The sequence below is a fragment of the Hyposmocoma kahamanoa genome, unplaced genomic scaffold, assembly GCF_003589595.1.
Source record: "Hyposmocoma kahamanoa isolate Upper Pololo Valley unplaced genomic scaffold, ASM358959v1 192, whole genome shotgun sequence".
Classification (NCBI taxonomy): domain Eukaryota; kingdom Metazoa; phylum Arthropoda; class Insecta; order Lepidoptera; family Cosmopterigidae; genus Hyposmocoma; species Hyposmocoma kahamanoa.
In genome coordinates, this window is record NW_020653719.1 from 8,456,523 (window position 1) to 8,479,046 (window position 22,524).

Here is a 22,524-nt window from a genome sequence, read left to right on the forward strand (position 1 = left end):
TTATTAAATCCTGGACTGAATACTTATTAACAAAGCAATACTCCTTGCCAAGGAGATCCTTATAGTGCCCGGAACTTTCTTCATAGAACATTTTATAATTTTCCACTCACCAACTGTATTCGTACTTACCTTTATAAAGTTTTGTAATACAGCGAGAACCAACCAAAAAAGGAAATAATCTCATTCTGTTGGAAATGAAACATTTTTCAGATCTAAAATTGTAACAATGGGACCTGTAAAGAGCTCGAAAGGTTGTTGGTTTGTTAGAAACAACAAACACGCGATATTAGGTCCGAAAACATACTTTCACTTCCAGGGGGTAGTAATGGCGAAAACCTAAGAGCTCAAATACCACGATTGTGAGCAGCGGGTTTTTCACAGACACTCGAACCACGCGTGATACAATTTACAATTTCAATCGTGCGCGATTGAACGCGCTTGCGCGCCGGTTTTAGTGGCGTCGCCATCTCGAGGTCCCGGGTCCGATCCCCGGTCGAGTCAATGTGGAAAGCTAACTTTTCTATATTGTCTCGGGTCTGGGTGTTTGTGGTACCGTCGTTGTTTCCGATTTCCATAACACAAGTGCTTTGGCAGCTTACTTGTCTAATGTATTTATTTATTATCATTTAAAAGTAAATTTAATTTTGCGCAAAAAGGAGCACATTGTCTCTTCTAAGTAGGTCTATAGCTAACTTCGCCGACATTTAGTCGCGTTGCCAGAAGTAAATCGTCAAAACGTGACTGGTGCCAAGAGGCGGTGGCTGACACCAGTCGTGACCTGACAGCGGTATTATTGCGGTCAGCTGTTATAAGTAGGTAAATAAAAATAATTGATAGCGTGATGGGACGTAACCTTACTTTCTATAATGGAGAATGAATATATCTATTCAAAAAGTTTTCTACATTGCTAATAAATAGTCCGGACGAGCCTCTATTCTGATAACTTTTTCAGCGATAAATTGCGTACGCATGTCTATTTCAAAGAGATGATTTCATAACTGATTGCAGAGATGCACTTGCGATTAAATTAAATCCCAAGTGTAGCTATGCAATCGCGCGTTTTGTACCGATGCGGTCGCGCCTGCATCGCGTTTGCATCGCTGCTTAAAATCGTGTGTGTTTAGCGACTGCATCGCTAATAAAACTAGCCGCGTGTAACCGCTCTAAAGGTTATATTCAGATTTAAATTTCAAAGTTCCTATGAACGATTACAAGTACGATTCCCAAACAGCATTGGGCATGGCGAAATATGACCTAACACTGGTTACGTATAATATGATCAATCATGGTCAACCCATTTATACCACTGGCTCAATGCGGGTTGGGGACTTCATACGTTTTCCGAGAGTGCAGATTTCATCACGATGTTTTCCTTTACCGACAAGTTCACGGCAAATTTAAAACTAAATTTCCGCATATGAATTCCGAATAACTCAAGGTTCGAATTCGAACCCACGGCTTCTGCTTGAGAGGCGGTAAGTCAAACCATTAGGCTACCACGGCCTATAATATGTTGATGATGATAAATGAATTTTGTAACAAAATAGATTACCAGACTGTAAAATCAAACGCAAGGCAAAGCCAATACAACTAATAAAAACTTTTTTTACAACATCGGTGGTACTGTGTTATAATACATACACACATCAAAAAAAGTTTGCGATCAATAGTATAAGCTCCTATAATTCTTTAAATTTAACTTTATCAAGAAAAAATCTATGTTGTATGCTTTCTTTAAATAGGAATACCCTGTTTGAAATTAAAATATAAAACTATTTTTTATTCTTTATTTTAAAAAATTGAGCCATTAATCATAATGTAATAGTGATAGAAATTTCATAGAAAGAAAAAGACTGTTTAATTAAACTTAAATAACAATTTATTATTAAAAGGTGTGAATTCAATATAAAATAACTCCTCCCCTGGCTCGAATACATGCGAAGATCCTCCTGGGCATGCTGAGGATCAAGTTATCCAGCATTTCCTGGGGTAACCTATCCCATTCTTCAATAGCGGCTTCCCTGAGCTCTGGAACTGTCTGGGGACGTGGCTCACGGTTCCATACTGCTCGTTTAAGAGCATCCCACGCGTGCTCTATTGGGTTTAAGTCGGGCGAGCCGGCAGGCCAGTCTAATCGTGTGATATCGTATTCTTGAAGAGCAGCATTGACTCGTTGAGCTCGATGTGCGGGCGCATTATCATCGACCAGTACAAATTGGTGCCCATGGTTTACTCGGAATGGTCTGACGATATCATCAATAGCAACTGCTTTGTACATGTCTGCTGTCATGAAGCCCCGATACGGGATCAAAGGCGTTCTAGCTCCAATCATAATGCCACCCCAAAAGGACACCGATTTTCCGCCTTGCTGAACTGTTCCAGTGGCAGTTCTTTGTCTTTCACGGTCGCCTGGTCTTCTCCAGACACGGTCACGTCGGTTATCTGGATGAGTGCTGATTCGGGATTCGTCAACGAAGAGACAGTTTTGCCAAATGTTTTCGTCCTCACCTTCTTCATTTTGCCGAAGTCTAGCCCACTGCAATCTTCGTTGTTGACGTTGCCGGGAATTGAGCGGAGCTCGCCAAGACCTCCGTGCTCGTAATCCAGCCTGGTGCAAGCAATTGCGAACGGTCTGCGTGCTAACTTCAAGCCCAGAGGCGGCCCTGACTTCTGCTTTTATTTTAGTGGCGTTGATTGTTGGATCACGGGCTGCCAGCAATCTAATATAGCGCTTTTGGGCAGCTGTCAAAACAGTTGTGCGACCGCTGCGGGGTCGGTCAGCTAAATTCCCCATTCCGTGATACCTCTGCAACGTAGCCACGACACAGGATTGGGATATAGCAAGTCTGCGTGCTATTACTCTCGTGGTGTATCCTTCGTCCCTCAAAGTTACTATTCTAGCTCGTAAAACCTCTGATAATCCTCTTGGCATTTTTTCAATCACAACTTTCCGCGAAAAATATCTTGAATCGCTTATAATTGACTAAATCAGATTTCTGAATGAGCGTAAGCTAGGACTGAAAGCCTTTTTATATGAAAAAACAATTGAACGGGGTCATTGTTTTATGTTCTAATTTATTTTTAAATAAAGAATCTAAAAAGAAGAAAAAATCATAATATAATCTACAGTAACAAAAAAGATTTCAGTTTTTCGAAGTGATCGCAAACTTTTTTTGATGTGTGTATAACATATAAGTGTTTGATTCTCGGTAGGACCGATATGGGAAAGAAACTATTCTAAATTGGTCTTGGTTTTCGGATAGTGCTCTGCTGAATTCCGTTGCTCTGAGGCCTTAGTGTAAGTTTTCAAATATGTAAACTTAACTAACACCTTTTTAAACCTTATATAATTAAGATCTAAATAAAAACCTTAACGCAAACGCGGTAGTTACGTTTGAATGATTACAAATGTACACTCAGGCCTCTGGTACTCATAGTAAAGAGGATTCCCTAGTTTGAGACAGGGCGCCACTGACGCGAGAGCGACATAATGCGCGAGACACGGCTATTCTCACCAAGCCTCGTGCAAGTCGCGTCCGGTTCTGTTGTCTAGCACATTATTTATTTATTTATTTTAATAAATTTTAAAGGTACAGGATTCACTCGACCTCGAACGCACTTTATTGCACTCGATAAAGGTTTTTATACAATTATGCTTAGCAATTATTATATTAGTTGAGATCATGTGAAGAATCAACAAGAAAACAAAATAACTGACCTCAATCAAAGAAAACAAGGATATGAATCAGAGTCATTATGCCTTAATGGTAGGTTAACAATCAATGCTTTAATACAGAATAAACGGTTTTATTTAAAAGCGGGCTTTGTATGTAAATCAATGTAAACATTGACGAATACATGCGTTTACTATGCAAGATAGAATCTATGATCTATTAAGAATTATCCATTTACAAAGCTCGTCTGTTGAAGCAAAGTACGGACAACGGCACGTCAGACTAACAGTTTTGTTCGAAAATCGCCTTGATTGCAACGGAACAAAATATGTCAATGTGTAGCTTGATGTGCTCGCGTGTGCACATATATTAATAAACTGCAACGGTACATTTTACACATTATTATGTAAATGATAGTAAATTCAAAGATCGAACAAATATAAAGAAAAATTCTTTAGATCCGACTCGAACCAGCGACTGTTGCCTCAACGTGGCTACCGCGATCCCAACAGAACAACGATACAAGCAGCAGACCTTTGTATCCATAATAATAACATACTAGTGGAGTATTTTCACAAAATTGATAAATAACATGGTAGTAAAAACAACATCATGATTTGGTGAAATTACAGGCACATGGGACTTGTTCACTTATGACTCAGGGCCACGGGTGCAGTGGCAGTGCGCCTCAGGTCTTGTATAGACAAGCGTGTAGTTTACCATCAGATACACGACTTGTTCGTCCCATCACTTGATATTGGGCCATTCCAGCAAAAATGACACCGTGTTTCAAAAAAATTAATAACACAATTTGGTTTCAATTGTGTGACTAGAATGCACCCAATAAATCAAATCATTAAAAATAAATGAGATTTTTCGGATATTGTACAATTATTGTATTTTTTGTCTTCGTTAACGCAGCCATAGTGCTGTCGTCTATAGTGAAGCATTTTTTCTTATAATGTTAGTAACAATTTTCGCGGTTATTTGTGCGTCTTTCTAAAAACTTATTACTGTCGAAGAAAATACAATTTACGAATTTTAAAACAGTGATAAGTGATTTCATGGAAGTACATGTTTGTGGTGAAGAGTTAAGGTAAAGTTTCAATAAGTACTAATTTCAAGTCCCACCCGTCACAATGAAACATATACATTTTTATTTTAACTAATAAATATGCAATCTATTGGCATTTGCTTTTGTAAAAGGGCCTTTCTAAATTACTTCTATATTATATATACACTTAATTTAAACTTTGATAAATTTTAACAAAATTAATATGTTAAGTTGTGACGGGTGGGACATGATTTTGTGACGTGTGGGACGAGTTACAATTGAGTACACAGAATTCATAAAATTACACTGTTTAATTTGAGATCCATCGTTAGTAAACAAATGTTTTATAATTTTTGTGTCACTTTGGAATGGTCCTATTATAAAAAAAGAAAAAATATTCAATTAAAATAAAATATTGGAATAGACATTTTAAATTACAGACTACATTTTGAATTCAGCAAGATGATTTCTTTATACAAAGTTATGTTATCTGATATAGCTGGTTTCATCCATTTCTTTCGATAGAAATAATTATTTACCGTTAACAAAGACTAAAATCGCACCTAAAGATTCCTTAGTAATTATTATCAAGTTTGCTAAACATCAAAACGCAAAAACAAACACAACATGCTAGCTAGAAGTTTGTTGATGTATAGTCTTTCATTTTCCAATAAAAGCAATGGAGGCGACTATCAACATTTTAATTCATACCACTGGACCTAAAATCATCCATAAAATTTAGCATTAAGCCTTAATTAGTTAGTCAGCCTTTAGCAATGGCCTTCAGGTTTAAAAAAGTCCGATCAAAAGTGACCAGAATAAACGGTCGTAAATGAAAAACTGAATGTACTGACGGATGCGAAAGAAGTGTTAGGCACGTAGCAGATGCAAGGTCCATAATATCTGCCTACCATAATGGGAGACGAGCGTGATGGTATGTATGTAATTTAGTATTAAAATTAGGTAATGTATCCAAATAGAGCTGTATATTGAAGCAGTAAAATAGTGGAAATAACTTCCACTAGTTCAGGTTTATTCCCAATAGGAAATGGGAAACTGTGTACTTATCTAGCTGCACTAACGTCGAACTGAGTAAGCCTCCGACAAGTTCCGACTAGGCGAACTTGGTATTCAAGGCAAAGTCCAGTAATATACTATGCGTTTATCAAGTCCAGAGACGTTAAAACTTTGTACTATCAGTCCGTGTAGGGTATTCGATTCATAATTAAGCCTTTGAAGATCAGCATAGCGGTTAGCACGTCCGCGCTAGAAGAGGTCCTGCGTTACGATTTTCGCAACCGTATAATCAAATATCTGAACCAGCTAAACGTAACAATGTATCGATCTTACCTCAACTCCAAGTTAAAACCCAATTGTCCACCACATGTCACCTAAGCGTTCTCTCATATTTCAACTACATAATGTGCAGCGGCAACAAAAGTCTGGACCGACTGATTGATGTTAGGAACACAGAAGAAAAACCACTTCGAGGTCGTGCACCAACAAGATGGACCAATCAAGTAAAAGACTCATCCTCCTCCAAATTTTACAAGGTCGTAATGGACGCGCTCGACAAAAATCGATGGAGATAGATCATCCAAGAGTAAACACGAATCTGGCCCCAATCCTCAAACATGGTGACGAACAAACAGAACAAATGCATACTGCAATAGGCTGCTTTATTGCTAATATTCTTCTTTGTATTCGAGACATAGGAAGTACTAACAATACGCGAAAGATTAACTGCAAAGGTAAATTCAAAACTTCAAGAACGGTGCTTTGGAAGGACTATTAATTCCAGATCTGCAGAAAATGGCCGTACTGTTTGTGCTTCTTACACTGCCATAAGTATAGGTCCACTGAGGCTCGGGCGAATAGAGAAACTTACTTCATTGAAATCAAAGGACATGGCTAATTTATAGATAGCAGTTTAATATGTGCAGACGGAAATCAGATTGGAATTTGGACGCATCCTGGATAATAATAGGTCAAATTTGTAGTAGCGAAAGATCAACCTGAATTGGACAGTGGTTGACCAGCTCCAAATGTTTATTTCTCATAGCGATAATACACACAAATATACATGGAGGTTTCTTGAAAGTTATGTGTGTAGATAAGCGAAGTCCATAAAGATAAAACACAAGGCTCTTGGTCACATGACGGCCGCCATTTCCCGGTAGCTATCAACGGGCTTTCTTTGTGCTACTACTTGAGATCTTTATACAATTTAAAGTTTATCGTACTTGTATTTACAGCGTCCCCATCGTTACTATAGTTCTTTGTATTCTTCGTAAGACGTAACTACTTTAAGATGAATTAAAAGTGTTCGTTTGTAATGTGTAATGTGTGTGTTACGATCTTAAATAATAAAGTTCAAATTCAGACAAACCGATGTTATTAATGTGATAGCTTATTCAAGACTTGTCGACACATAATAAGCCAACTGTCAAAATAAGAATAATGAAGGCAATAACGCAATTAGTAATCATTAGAATGATGTAACATTCACAATTCAGACATTTTTGGCAAAATTTTACCGTCTTTCACAGTCTATCGATAAAACTGTAGATAACTGCTACATGGCTATTTAAAATTATATGAAAACAAGCAAATGTCATTTTACTCCGTCGCAAAAAAAACAAACCTCTCGTTAATGGTCAAGGATAACAACGTAATGAAACCTGGACGCCTACGAAGGTTCAAAACCCGCATTGAGTAGCGTGACGGATATAACTTAATTCCTCTCCTTAAGAGACACGTGCCGTCTCTGTGACGTACAATAGGTTGATGATGACGATAACACAAAAAAGTCAATAAAAAAATCGAAGATTTTTAAAGTCGATTTTCTTTTAAACCAAAATAATACTAATATTCGTTAAAATATTGTGATCTATGTACAAACTATCTTATGTGCGAACTTCAACAGGGAAGCTAACTACTTGGGGAAACTAATATAATAAGTATGATGCCATAATAATCTAAAATTAATTTGAACTATAGTTATAATTATAACGTTGGTTGGTTAGTTATTTTAAACAAAATTACATAAGATACATATATGCATATACATATTTTACGTTAAAGCAAATAAAAAACTGCATGATAGCTGTAACAACGTTGATATTTTAGCTGTAAAACACAACGTTTCAACAATAGGTCCTATAGTGTTTTATGGGACTCATCGGTTTATGGGCTTGAGCCGGTCTGAAAAAACTTTATGTCAATGCAATATGAACGAAAAGACGTTATGCGTTTCCCATCGGCTTTTTCTTACCGGCTTAAGCCGATTTCACGTTAATAAGTGTGGTAACTCGCTTATTCCCTTAAGGGATGACATTTGCTGCAAAAGCTTTTGAATCGTAACATACTTTAAAAATAGATACCAACAACAATAAAAATAAAATAATGTGATAGATAGAATGTGATATGAAGAAGATGTAGTGACAAAGACAAGGAAAGGGCTGTTTACGAGGTTCGAATATGTAGAGAGAATGACGGGAACAAGATCGACGAAACGAAAACGAAAAAGATTTATATTGTAAGGGTCGACCAAGATGAATTTACCACGACCAAATTGAGAACATCCTAAAGAAAGGCCTTAACCAACTAGGTGATACAACGGCATTGATGAGCGAAAGATGTGTGTCAGGATCGTAGCAAGTGGAAGTCTGTGACATCTGTCAACTCCGATAGGAAAAGTGAGTTAAGTATATGTATAATGAATTTACTTACTTTACTTACTATGTATAAGGTATATGGATGTATAAATAATAATAATGTCCGCTTATCCCCTTTAGAAATGCCGAACTTCATCTTTAGACCATGTAAGAAAAGAAGTAAGTTAAATAGTTTGTTAGTAGTCACCATCTGGTCTTAACCGGAGGGGCTGGCACGGCAGGGCACGACTTGCGCGAGAGCGACATAAAGCGCGAGATCTCTGCGAGAATAGCAGTACCTTGTGCTTCATGTTCCTTTCGCGCAAGTCGCACCTGTCGTGCTAGCCCTACAGTGGTCGGAATAGGTTGTTCTAAATGAGTAGATAAATGTCTACATAAGTATAAATACAAGGGGTCCCACCGCTGGGCACGGGTCTCCTTTCAGGCGAGATTTTAGGCCGTAGTCCGCCACTCTGGCCCAATGCGGGTTGTGAACCTCCTTTGACGTGCAGGTTTCATCACGATGTTTTCCTTTACCGAAAAGTTCGTGGTAAATTTCAAATTAAATTTCGCATATAATTCTGAGAAACTCAGAGGTGCGACTCTGGATTCGAACCCACGGCCTATGCTTGAGAGGCGGTAGGTCAAACCATTAGGCTATCACGGCTTCCATATTATATAGTCCTCCTTATAAATTTCGATAACAGCTACCCTTTGAAATTAATTCCTAGCGTGTGTTATAATATGATTCGCCATACCGAACTTTGTTTTAAATGCCCGATCACAAACAGAACAATAAAATTTACCTGCAGAGTTTAATGTCGTTCAATGTATCGAGTCGCTTTGGTTCGAATGTTTTTACATATCTATAGATAGTAGATCGCCACGACGACCTATGTGAAGCGAGCCTCTCTCAACCAGATGGATCAATAGCGCAAGCGTGAAGATACCTCTTGAGCACATCCTTATAGCGAAGATGTTGACCATGCTTCCGTTTACCTTCCGCCATCTCGGAGTAGAAAACAACTTTGGTAAACAAAGAGGTCAAAACTAACAAATATTAATTAGTTACTTTTGTCGAATTTTCGGAAATAATTTTACTGCATAGTAGAGCAAAAGTAAGGAAGCTGAAGTTAGATATCAAAGTATAATTGCAGTGGTGCGACGTTAAAAAATGCGCTAGATAGCTAACTTATCACGTTTTTATGAGGTACAAGCAATAGCTTGTCTACAGCCTTAGATTCCAATCAATGGATACACGATTACAAAAGTTAATAGTCATTTATTTAAATTTATTTGTAGTTAAGCTTTATTTGTGTCTGTTAAGCAATTGCACGAAAGTAGGTAAAATAATCGATTAAGGCTGTAAAAAGGGTTTGCAAGCGATTAACGAGTGATCAACGAGCGTAAATTTTTTTTCTTACAGTACTAACAGTAATTGCATAAAATTTGAACTGCGACCTCGGATGAAAATACTTAATTAAAGAGAAAACTCGTGTTTTGTGGCATACTTTACGTAGAAATTAGCTTTAGAATCAATTTGTTTGAGAAAATATCGAAACTATCTGTTATTATTCACCAGACTTTTTTCTTTTTAGTAGCAGTAGAGCTCCTTACTACTGCCACCTTATATATTACTGCCGCCAAGGAGTAATGTTAGCATTAGTGTTCCGGTTTTGAGGGGTAAGGGTGCTGGTGAAATTACAAGCACATGAGACTTGTCAATTTATGTCTCAGGGTGATGGGCGCAGTGGTAGTAGTGGTAGGTAGCAGATCTTTACGATTTAAAGAGCTGAGTGGCACTGCAACTGTTATGCACAGGCTGTAGCTTACCATCAGGCGCTTGACTTGTCCGTCCCGTCACTTGATATTATAACTTTAACCGCCTATAAAAAAAACGCTATTTTTCTTAGAAGCTTTGACTTTGAAAGTAGCATCGTTGGTCAGAAGACTTCGAGGGAGGACCACCCTGCCTGTACTGAGGCATCTCGTACGGATAATAATTCCGCACGAGATGCCTCGTAAGTACATAACATTTTAGATTTTAAACAATATGGTACATTCCTACTAACAGTAGCTTATAAGTATTTTTTCGTCTGTTTTACTAACACCAGTGGATCCTGTAATCTGAAAATAAATATTTTTAATTTGAATTTGTAACGTATCAAATATGGATTTAGTATAAGAAATACTAAGTAAGCGTTTTGGTTGTTACTGTAAGCTTATATTGTTTTATAAATAAATACAAAAAAATAAACAAATAAGCCTTCAAATGCAATAAAAACTGCATATAATAAAAATGAAATATATACAGGTAGAGATACACAAACAAAGGCTATAAAGTTATAGCTCCCTCTTTTTGCGTCAGCGGTTTAAAAGAATTCCCATCGCGAACATAGTCACGATCGTAGCAAGTAGCTGAAGTTCTATCTTGTAAATCGTAAGCGCAAATAGAATTTAAATTGATTCCCAATGATGCCTTATAAAACACGTTCTTAAACTAAAAACAGCATTGATTGAATAGAATCTTGGAGTGTATGTGGTTTAGTTATCGGCTCACGTAGTGTATATGATAACCTCATTAAATTGAGATCTATCACGGACGCCCGGAGATGGGTTCACATGCGTGAACGACGGATGTTTAAACGATGTTCGATTTTAACGTTCCCTTGAGATCTTGAGATGCATGAGAGACTATTTAGAAAATCATGTAACACTCCATTAACCGCATTTTAAATTTTAATGTAGTGTTGTAATAATAAAAAACGTTTCATTACAGATGTTTAGCCATACGTTCCTGCAAAAATTCTGCAATGAAATATTCATTGCACATAGAATTACAATAACAATTATATAGTAATGAAGTAATGTATTGGGTTGACCCAGAAGTCCGTGCTAGTTTTGCCCTATAAATAAGCCTTTTTGTCTTATAACAATTTATTCCAGAAAATTTACAGATAGGTGTGCAACCAAAAAATCACTCCATTTAAATAAATACACTATACAATGCTTACTACAGTATACTATGTAAGAGGCCCAATTTGACAGCTAAGGAAGACCTTAGTACCTAAGTTTAGTACCTTAGTACGTAACTCTGAATGTAATTAACGAAACAGTAAACAAACAATTATTAACTTATTGAGTTTTAAAAAATACATTAATTTTAGTGAAGCATTATATAATATGATGATGATAGAAGATATTCCAAAAATAAAATCCGTTTTGAGTTAGTCCGAGACGTCTTACAAACAGTTACGTCCTCAACCTATTTTTTCTCAAATAATAGTGTTGTAACCAATTAATCGCCGAATTTCACCGTGTCAATTCAATTTCATTTAAAAAAATAATGACTTTTTGATTTTGATTTTAAAAAAGAGTTGACATTGGTAATATGATTGAAAAATTAGATAATTATACTTAGGGTCGTATTCTAGAACTCTACTCAATTTTCAAGTCAGGATTTGAGTATGGTTTAAAGCACTCGAAATCATACTCAAGTCCCTGCCATTAGGGTCGTATTTCTAGTGCTTGACCGACCCTGGGAGTCGTATTCCAGGACTCTACTCAATACTCAAGTCAGGACTTGAGTATTGCAGTGAGCACTGAAAATCATACTCAAGTCCTTGTCATTAGGGTCGTATTTCCAGTGCTTGAAATAATACGCAAGTCTGCTCAAATCCTGACTTGAGTATTGAGTATCATTTAAAATACTTAAACTTTACATTATTTACTTTATATTCAACATTATATTGCTTAAATAAATATAAATTCGTCTAACTGAAAACCAATAACTAGAAAAATAACATAAATGATCACAGAATTTCGAATTGATTTCTCGTGAGAGTCATTGAAAATGTTTAGTTCACATCCCTATTTACGTGGCACTGACAAGTGTCAAGGGTGCCTCTTATTTTATGACGACTTCGGTGGCCCAATGGTTTACAATATGGGCGCGGGTGAAGTAGAACCAATTTAGGAAATTAATTTTTCTACATTAGTTCGAATGTTATCCATATATTTTATCACCTTGGTAGAACTCATTTTCCACCTAAGGTTCGCTTAACACCTTTCAATAGTCTGGTATCAACTTTCATACGATTCATCCATCTTGTCTTTGGTTTTCCTTTGCCCTTAAAGCCATCCACGTTTATATTTAACTTCCGAGTAATATGACTCTCATTCCTTCACAACCCGCCGCTACCGCCGTTTCAGATAAAAGACGCCTGCTACTGGACGTACATATCCATAAGTGATAAAAAATTACTTCGCAACTTTTCCGTCACTGGCGCCATTACTACCACTTACATAATCATTTTAAGTGCCTTAATATCCGGGAAAAAATATTATAGATGGATCGCTTTGGAGCTTTTTTAGACGACTGACGAGTATATTCAGCCATTTGTTACTGGACAAATACTTAAGGCAGTAGTTACGAACTGACCACCGTCAATGAAATAAGTCGTCAATGCTTGCGCTGGTTCATAAGGTTCTTTTCCATCATCATAATGTACCTCTTATACGTCCCAATGCACTGCCATTCTTGTTCACACCGACAACAGACGAGGCGCGCTTGCAATTAAAATCTCGACTGAACACTATTGATCATGACTGCACGCATTAACTGCAGACGTGCAATCCATTTCCTGGCAGCCTTGGCAAGAGGTATTGCTACTAAACAGTCATAAATTTATGGATCCTCCACTTAATAGAGAGTATTATTAATAGAAATATTTAAGGCAAGTGGCGTTTCATAGCAAGAACATTTAACGAAAACGAAAACAGCGAGCAATTCGGCGAAGGAAATAAAGCAGGAAACGAGGTTTACGTGACCTTCCGGTCCGATATTGGTAAAGTCGCTGCCGTTTGGAGCGATCATTTATCTAATATACCATGTATTCATTACATCATTATATCGAAGGGAATTATTATAACCAGTCCCGGAATGTACGTTAATTTAATTTGGGATTTATGTGTTGAATGAGGGTAAGTAGTTAATATTATGTATATGTATATATATGTATATGTATATAGTTTGAACATCTTGTATTGATAGGAAATGAAACTATTTTTCCGGATTTAAATCGCGTATATTTGTTTTTTCAAACAAACCGACGTTTCGGGCCCTTTACAGGTCCCATGGTCACGGTTGACACAGTTCAGTCAACCATGGGACCAGTAAAGTAAAATTTAAATCCGGAAAAATAGTTTCATTTCATATGTGTAACAATCGCGAAAACCTAAGAACTTGATATCTTGTATTAACTTATCTACAGGCAATATACTATGTTGTATTGGAGAAAAGTATTTGAATTCGTTAAGTAGTGTACTTGTGACAAATACATCTATAATATCAAATCGTTCAGTATCACGAAAGATAAAAACAATGGAATTGACTTAAGCCTCGATTACTATGAGAACCGCTGTCGCCAAAAATCACTTTCATAATTTGATACACTATGAAATGTTGACAATTATTGGTCGTAGTTTCAAATTGAAAAAGAAATAACTAATTGTGGACTGTTAATATAATTTAAACTTTACCCTGTTAGGATATTGTTGAAAGTTCAATACCTATTATTGCAAGTTTCTACTTTCTATTGAAATTTCAATTAATATGATGCCATCTAGCAGTTAATGCGTGAACGAGGACGAACTCGAGATGTTTACTTATTTCTGTAAAAAAGAAACGACCATATTGCTGCGGTATAAGGTTTACTTAAGTTTTTTGTAACAAGAAAATGATAACGATAAACAGAAAATTGATTAAAATTCAATAAAATAAGACTTAATGATGATACTAAACATCGCCATAGATAATATTACAAGTGTGACTATCATTATATATTTTTGTATGAATTTCGCGGTTTTATGCCAGATAATTGAGACGACCATAACGTACAACCGAAAATGGCGGACTCGGCTTAAGTTTGCGTAACTCCGCGAACTGTTGGTACACGTGACACGCAAACCATGCACTTACTTCATTTTACTGTATTTATTGTTCTGTGTTTAGTATACTATTAACTTACCCGAGTATAACGAGTTCTCCATATTTGACGAGGGGTTTGGGTTTCTGCTCGGAGCCACTTTCTCCGGCTTCCTCGAGAATTGGTGAGTCCGCACTGTCCGCAGCACTATAACAATACAAATATGACTTTTAAAACTTAAGAAAAAAGATTGTTATTAGAATACATAATTGCATTGCCTTTAGTATAATAGAAATTACGTGTAGCAATATAGGTATATTAACAAAAAGTTGTTAGTTAACTACCCAATTTGTATGTACAATCTAAACACAAAAAAAAAAAAACTACCTAAACTAATTTATTTTGGTTTTGGTTAAATATATATTTTGTATAGTTGCGTATATATTTTTTTCATTTAACAATGAAGTTGAGTGCTTCTTGTGTACTTCTTGAGCTTGTTTTTGTTCCTAACACCTTCAATATCGCCCCTTAATGTGCGTACACAATATTTAACATTCCTAAAGTACCGATGTACGGACAACAGCACATCAGACTACACATTTTTGTTCGAAAATCGCCTCCAGTGCAACGGAACAAGACATGTCAAGATACACATCTTGATATGCTGTTGTACATAATTTTCAAAAATCAATACACCAAATTCATGTAGAAAGAAAATTAAAGTAAATTTGTACACAACTGCTCTAGTTTAGACATCAAACTATAAAAAATGTATATAAAGACCCTTCAAGCCTGCTTTACAGCTATAAAACGATGAACTTTGCAGTTTTATATAACACCGCTGAACCTAAGCCAGACGAAATGAAAAGGCAATAAATTCCCCACCGAGTGACTCGCTCATTAATTACGTTCCAAGGGCCGTGGACTTCAAATCTGTTATTATGTAAAATGCTCTCTTAAGTTATGGAGATAAAATTCTTTCGCGAACTTCGTAGATTATTTATTATACCTACGTTGCTCTTTATAATTTTCTCCGCATAATTTTGACAAAATTGTATTCCTAACTGGCTAACACGACAGAGCGCGACTTGCGCGAGAACGACAAAGATTAACTGCCTCCGTGGCCGAACGGTTACCATGCCGTACTGCCACGCAGAGGTCCCAGGTTCGATTCCCGGGCCGGGCGAAATATTTGTATGACCTACATTTATTTCTCTCGTGAGTTTGGGTGTAATTTGTGGTTGTCTATGTGTGTGTCCATGGCACCCGCGACACAGTGTTTCCCTAGTGCGGGGCTATGTTGAGTGTGTGCGTTATTATTATTATTATTATTATTATTATAAAGCGCAACATACTGCTATACTTGCATAGTAGCAGAAGTTTTTAATAGCAGTAGAGCTCCTTGTGAAAGAGTTCATCCAGGGTAGTACTGCCACCTTACCTATTTCTGCCGTTAAGCGTTAATGTCAGCATTATGTTCCGGTTTTGAAGCGTAAGAGTGCTGGTGAAATTACAGGCACATATGACTTGTCGAGTTATGTCTCGGGGTGACGGGCGCAGTGGTTGTGCCCCTCAGATCTTTGCAATTTAAAGCTCTGAGTGGCACTGTAACTGTTATGGACAGGCGTGTACTTACCATCAGGCGCACGACTTGTTCGTCGCGTCACTGTTATAAAAAAAATAGAGATTGCGCGCTTTATGTCGCTCTCGCGCAAATTGCGCTCTGTCTTGCTAGCCCTACTGATTTGTATCGGGAGTTTTTAAATTTTATTAAAGTGTCATTCTTTCTCTTTTTTATTCATCTCTCTTATTTTATGTGCTTAAAATTATTTGCATACAACATTTGAGATAGGATACAATGCAACCGGTGCAGCTTATAAAAACTACGCGTTAAAAGCGTAATTAGTACCAACAGATGAAGAGAGACGGAGGCTAAGGCAGCATGCTACAATACCTAGGACATGGTATTGTATCAAAAGTGTCCATACTGTACACGTGATTAATATCGGATAAAACGTATGTAGTTACGTAATCTAAAAATATCAAAACACCTACATAATAATCAACGCTTTTTATTAACCCCTTCATGGACAGTACTGAAATAATACCGCACACCAAAAGTCACTACTTTTCTTTATGTCGTAGTGACCATATTGATTCAACATAATTATTACGCTTAATCACTGACGGTTGATCCCGTCACTTTCATAGCAGCACTGTAAACTGTTCTTGCAAATGTTTCTTGTGCATAAGTAAGTACGGCTATGATAGTAGTACAGTAATTTTATTTAAATTATTTCAGTAAAAAAAGTCTAATTATTAAATTAAAATAGCGTACACCGTAAAATAGTGTAAGCAGTTTGGAAAGTAGTAAGAGAGGTGATTTTGTTTAGCAATAGTACACTGTATGTGTCGTTTAGTTATTCATCAAATTGATATGAAAATTAAGTAATTTATTTCACCTAGATGGCAGAAAATATCTACCTAACTAACGTAATTTTAAGTGTGAAAATACGTTTCATTATTATTTGTTATAGAATAGGGTTTCTGCAGTACACATTGTTGGTCTATTAAATTACTAAAAAAGTATGCATTTAGAGAAAAAAAAAATTGAGGGATTTTTTACTGTCAGAGAGTTCCAGCGCGAAAACAAATTACATAACCACAAGAGGCAGTCGCTGGCGACGCACTGACATGTACTGTCTTACAATGGTCTTATATCACCATATACAAACACGTCGGTATTTACCGTCCTGTCTTGGTATGCACATACTAAATATATGTGTGTAACGTCCACAAATGTATTTCAAATAAATCATTCAATTTTGTCAGTACATTGTTGATACTTTTCTATGGAGAAGCAGTAGGCGGCAACTTCAAAGAAAGCACTTGGAATACGCACGGTAAAGCCCGTAGTAGTTTTTACAAGATCCATATATCGAAACGGGTTAGCCCGTACTGTCCACATTCGAATTTTTCATTTTACGGTAAACGCCGTGACTGTCCATGAAAGGGTTAAATTACTTGTTTCTATTACAATTTCTAATATAATGTTGCGCAAATTGCGCTAGCATGACATGAGATATGTCTCTCAATTGTCATTTATTATTGAGCAATAAATTACTACACTTTTCACTTTCATTAAGAAGGTATATTCAAAAAGATACGATCCTTCTCAGAAAGTACTACCTACTACCAGACTGGTGGCGAATAAAATGTACCTAGTTAAAAACGTCGATATCGAAAAGAAAATATTCGATACCGAAAAGTATCGATACTTTTTTCCGTGACCTACTTATAAGTAAGTAAGTTTGTAAACTCTAGTCATTAGAAATTCTTTTCAAAATTCCTCCCGCAGTTCATCAACGACTTCCGTAAAATCCTTTCTCAAGCCCTCCAAACCTTTATGATACGAGAGAACTGGTCCAACACTGTGGGTCAAGATTAGTGACTCAAATTATGAGCGTGCTAGAACCGGTTGCGGCCAATGCACTATACTATCCAGTTTCTTGCGACCTCTGACTTCTACGCGTTTTCAATTTATACTATACATTATCTTGTAGAATATGGGAGAGATGGGTCAAAGGTGAATTGGTTAAATAGCGGCTTACGCAAGCGTCGTAAACTAAGTAATATATTTAGTTATTAAAGCATAAAATGCACTTGTTTCTTTGTCGCAGACGGAGTCGTATCGTAATACTGTCCTTTATAGTGCATCGTTTATTGACTCCATTTTACTATCTTGTTTGTAGACTGTAAATATACTTATTAATGTTGAATTCATAGTGTTATCTTTACGTCGCCGGTGTTTTGTAGACAGGGTGAAAGCACTATTTCGAAATTTTTTTCAAGGGACAATATTTTAGTTTTTCTAGAGTGTTTAAAAATATTTACGTTCTGTAAAATATGTCTAAATGGTAGTAAATAGCTTCATTGAGCATTTATGCGCGATTTGTATACAGTACCGCACAAAGCTATAGCTCGGGGGGTTGCTTATTTCGTTACACGTCTATAATGTAAGAGAATGTGTTGTATGTAACACTTTCATCAAAAAATAAATGAATTTGATGTTAACTTTCTTGTAAACAAATCCCATTAATTTACGTCTTGGTTACGTTTGCACTGTGGGCACTGGATAAGGAAGTCCCATTTTCGATTCCCGGTATATCCAATTTGGGAGATGAACTTTTATAAGTTCTAGTTTTGAACTTTTTTTTTATGGTACTGCGCCTGGTGGTAAGCGACATGCCAGTCCATAGCAGTTGCAGTGCCACTCAGAACCTTAAATCGCAAAGATCTGATGGGCACTGCCACTGCGCCAGCCACCCTGAAATATTGAAAAGTCCCATGTGCCTGCAATTTCACTAGCACCCTTACCCTTCAAAACCGAACCGCAATAATGCACACATTATTGCTAGGCGGCAGAAATAGGTAAGGTGGCAGTACTTCCCTGGACGAAATCTTTCACAGGGAGCTCTATTACCACGAAAATACTGCACAGTGCCTTAGAATAAATTCCGTTGCACTGGTATTCATAGTACAGGGAATTAACCAGTTTCAGATCAGGGAATTGGTGTGGTTGTCTGGTACATTATTTTCATTATTATTTACGATGATTACAATGATGAATACAATGAATTAAAGAAAATGTGGACAATTATTTTGGTATTAAAGGTATTTTGAAGACCACTAAGCTCCTCGATAAGTTTAATTGAAAAAAGTACATTAGGGGTGGTATTAATAACAGCTATCTGGTAACAGTTTTCCATTAATAAAACACATGTAAGTATCTAATATGTTAAGTGCTATTGATTCCAGATAAGATACCATACAATCTATTGTATTACATCTACCTGTGCAGAAATAGTATGGACATTCTTATAGGAGTGAAATTAATTTCACTTCAAATTCAACAGCACAATGGGCTTTAGACTGTCTAATTCTAAGTGACAGAGCTGAATCTTTTTCTTAAAGGGAGACGTGTTCACACTGGCGTTCAACACTAGGTACCATGTCGAAGGTTAACAGGCAATATCTCGTATGCCACATTGATTGAACTTCACAATAAACGATAAAATAATGTTAATTTTTTTTAAGTCTAATTTTAACTTTTGGTAAAAACTTAGTCTTATTTTATTAACAATTTACATTATTTCAACATCTTAAACTAATTAACATTTGATTTAGTTTTAATAAAAATGTGGTTTACGAGGCATTACTTCAAATTATAAAACTACATTTGTACTGACATGTAGAGTACGAGTTATTACATTTTTTAGATTCTTGGTCAAGAATAAAATAATAATAAAACAATATAATTTTTGTTAAGTTTAATATTACTATAATATTCTATGACAATAAATAGTAGATTGTACAACAAGTGCATAAAATTTACTCCGAGATTTGAGAAACTATTGCAATGATCCTTTTTGTCGGGTGGCGGATACCTCACGAGTGTTTTTATTCAAATTAGGGGATGAACTTGGTTTATTGGATTTCACCCACATTCCATTAACCGGTTTCAATAAAACTATATATATAATTCCACAAACTTTTGAAGCCGGTTTTTTAAATAAAAAAATTATTATAATTGTTGATTTTGCACGACACTAGGTGCATCGTCACGTTCTAATGCCTGAAATCATCTGCAAAGTCATCTTCTTTCAGCCGCCGCCGCCTTTTCGCCAGTTTTACATTTGTTGTAACAAAAGAAGGTCACGTAGTGGCGAAAGTGCATCTGTAAGAGAACTGCCTTTTCGGTTGTAGACACATTTGTTGAAACAACTGGTATTTTGAAATGGTATTAACACTTCAGTAATTTTTGCGTGCGTGGCGTGGGCACAACTCACGAAAGTTTTAACGCAATCGGATGATTAATAATGAAACGCATACAGGACAAACACACTCTACTCAGGCTGCCATCAATTTGCCACGCCTCCCAATGTCACATTAAAAAGTTATTTAATAATTGTTTATAATTCCAAGGCAATATCAATATCGTGGTAGCCTCATGGTTTGACCTACCTCCTCTCGTGGGTTCGAATCCAGACTCGCACCTTTGAGTTTCTCGGAATTTATTTTACCACGAGCTTTTCGATGAAGGAAAACATCGTGATGAACCCTGCACCTCGAAAAGGTTCACATTCCTCGAAAAACGTATGAAGTCCCCAACCCGCATTGGACCAGCGTAGGTAGACTATAGCATAAACCTTCGCCTGAGAGGAGTCCCGTGCCCAGCAGTCGGGCGTATAAATGAGTTAACGGCGATAAATATCAATACATTCAATTGCAATTAAAAATGGTTACGTGTAGAATATTTCTCGCATATTGCGCAGTCTCATTTACTTGACATAAAAATTAGAATGTAGGTGATATAATATTCCTGATGGACGGACGATATAGTCAAGGTAACCAAAAAGACCAGCAGGCTTAGCATGAGTCCGAAGGCAAAAGTTATCTCTTCTTCGAACTGTCAACTTACTCGAGATTGTCGAGAGAAAATTGACAGTTCGAAGAAGAGATAACTTTTGTCTTCGGGTTCATGCTAAGCCAGCTGGATGAAATGGCCCAACCCCGAAGATAATGGCGTTCAAATAAAGAGGCCTACGATCTGCAGTGAGTAACCAAAGGCCGAAGAAGAAGAAAATTCCTGAAGTACAAGATACAACCAACAATATAAATATAATATCGTCGCCTTACTTTCAGTTACAAACTTACTGAAATGCAAAAAATTTATTGTGTACAAATGTTGCAGACTGATTTTACATTTCCTTCATATTTACACACTAGCTTTTATTCTTCCTTTTCTTAAAGTAATGCATCCAAATTAACACGTTTGATAAGAAATTTAAAATAAATAGAAAGTTTTACCATTACCATCCTGAATAATCACTCTTTATAAGATACGAATTTGAGAAAGTAAGGCATCGATATTACCTACTCTGTATAGAAGACGTATGGATTATATTTCAGACATTAAAGAACAAAGCAAGCTACATGACATGTTGAATACGATTGAAATCTTCTACATAGACATTGACTTTTTTCTCATAGTCTATTAGATATACATAAGATCCCGCTCTTCAGATTACGGAGAGGTCAAAAACCTTTCCCCGCCCTCCCCTCATCTGCCATGGATAGGCCCTTCGCCGGTCATCAATTATTGAAATAATAACTCTCGCCCGAACACTGCCCAACGTGTAATCTATATGCTCCAGATAGTAAAGAATTATTGCCAACGGCTTATTACTTCGCTCTTCGACTTCTTTCGTCGTATTCACAAAGAAGATCTATTAGATTGTTCTCGTCGAAACTTTTATTCCCGACTACTCCAAAAAAGGAACAGATGTTTACTAAATCAGTCTGGTATTTTTTGTATTTTGGGGCATGACTCTTCCTTAAGCTTCAAAGTATTGAATTGATCGGTTTTTTTTTCAAAAAGTAGTCTCGTCATTGTCCAATTCAAATTTGGACAGGATCCAATCTCGGAATTCGATTTATGAAATTAAACGAAATTACAATTAATCATGGTACTATTGTATCGTACCATCATACTATAGCATAATTACTCGACTTAATAAAGACATAATATTTTAGTTCCAAAGGTTTAATCACCCTTATAGTACGGCATTCTAATACCGATAATCTGATTAATAAAATAGTGTGAGACAATAATTAATTTATTAAATTCATGTAAATGAAAAAGAATAATTTAAAAACTTTCATAGATTTCTCACAGATGGCGCTACGGCAAGTAATTCTTTAAAAATAAAAAAACAAAGACCTACAACAAGCGCACAGAGAAATTCGTAAGGTTTGCTGGTTCATTCTATAGCTCAGTCGGGTATGGTGAAGGCGCTGGTTCGACTCCAGCCGCATCGAATGACTTTTTCTTATGTGTTTGATCTTTGTATTAATAATTACAACAAACTGATGGAGTCATTTCACAAAAAATTACTATTACAATAATTTAAAAGTTAAGGAAAATGTAGCTACTTTCGAAGAATCGCTAGGAAATGATTGAGTATCGGGTTTGTTTCAGAGCTCACACTTGATTCAATTCGTGTTCGAATCCCATGGTGATAAAGGCGACGCTCCTTACGGTGTACAAAGAAGGCAATGAGAATGACGTAATCATAACATTTCACAAGATAAAAAATTCTAATGGAACAGTGTCTCATTCATCGGAATACTCTATAAACGTTGGAAACGGT

The 22,524-nt window shown here is 36.4% G+C and overlaps 1 protein-coding gene across 1 annotated transcript in view; it reads right to left on the minus strand.

Moving 5' to 3' along the window:
• The window catches only part of LOC113226433 (protein pellino), a 132,964-nt gene that overhangs the window by 99,483 nt on the left and 10,957 nt on the right, over positions 1-22,524 (minus strand). Inside the window, exon 2 of the mRNA XM_026459049.1 lies at positions 14,414-14,518. Within this exon, the coding sequence (XP_026314834.1) occupies positions 14,414-14,518 (105 nt within the window). The remainder of the gene's footprint in view (positions 1-14,413; positions 14,519-22,524) is intronic.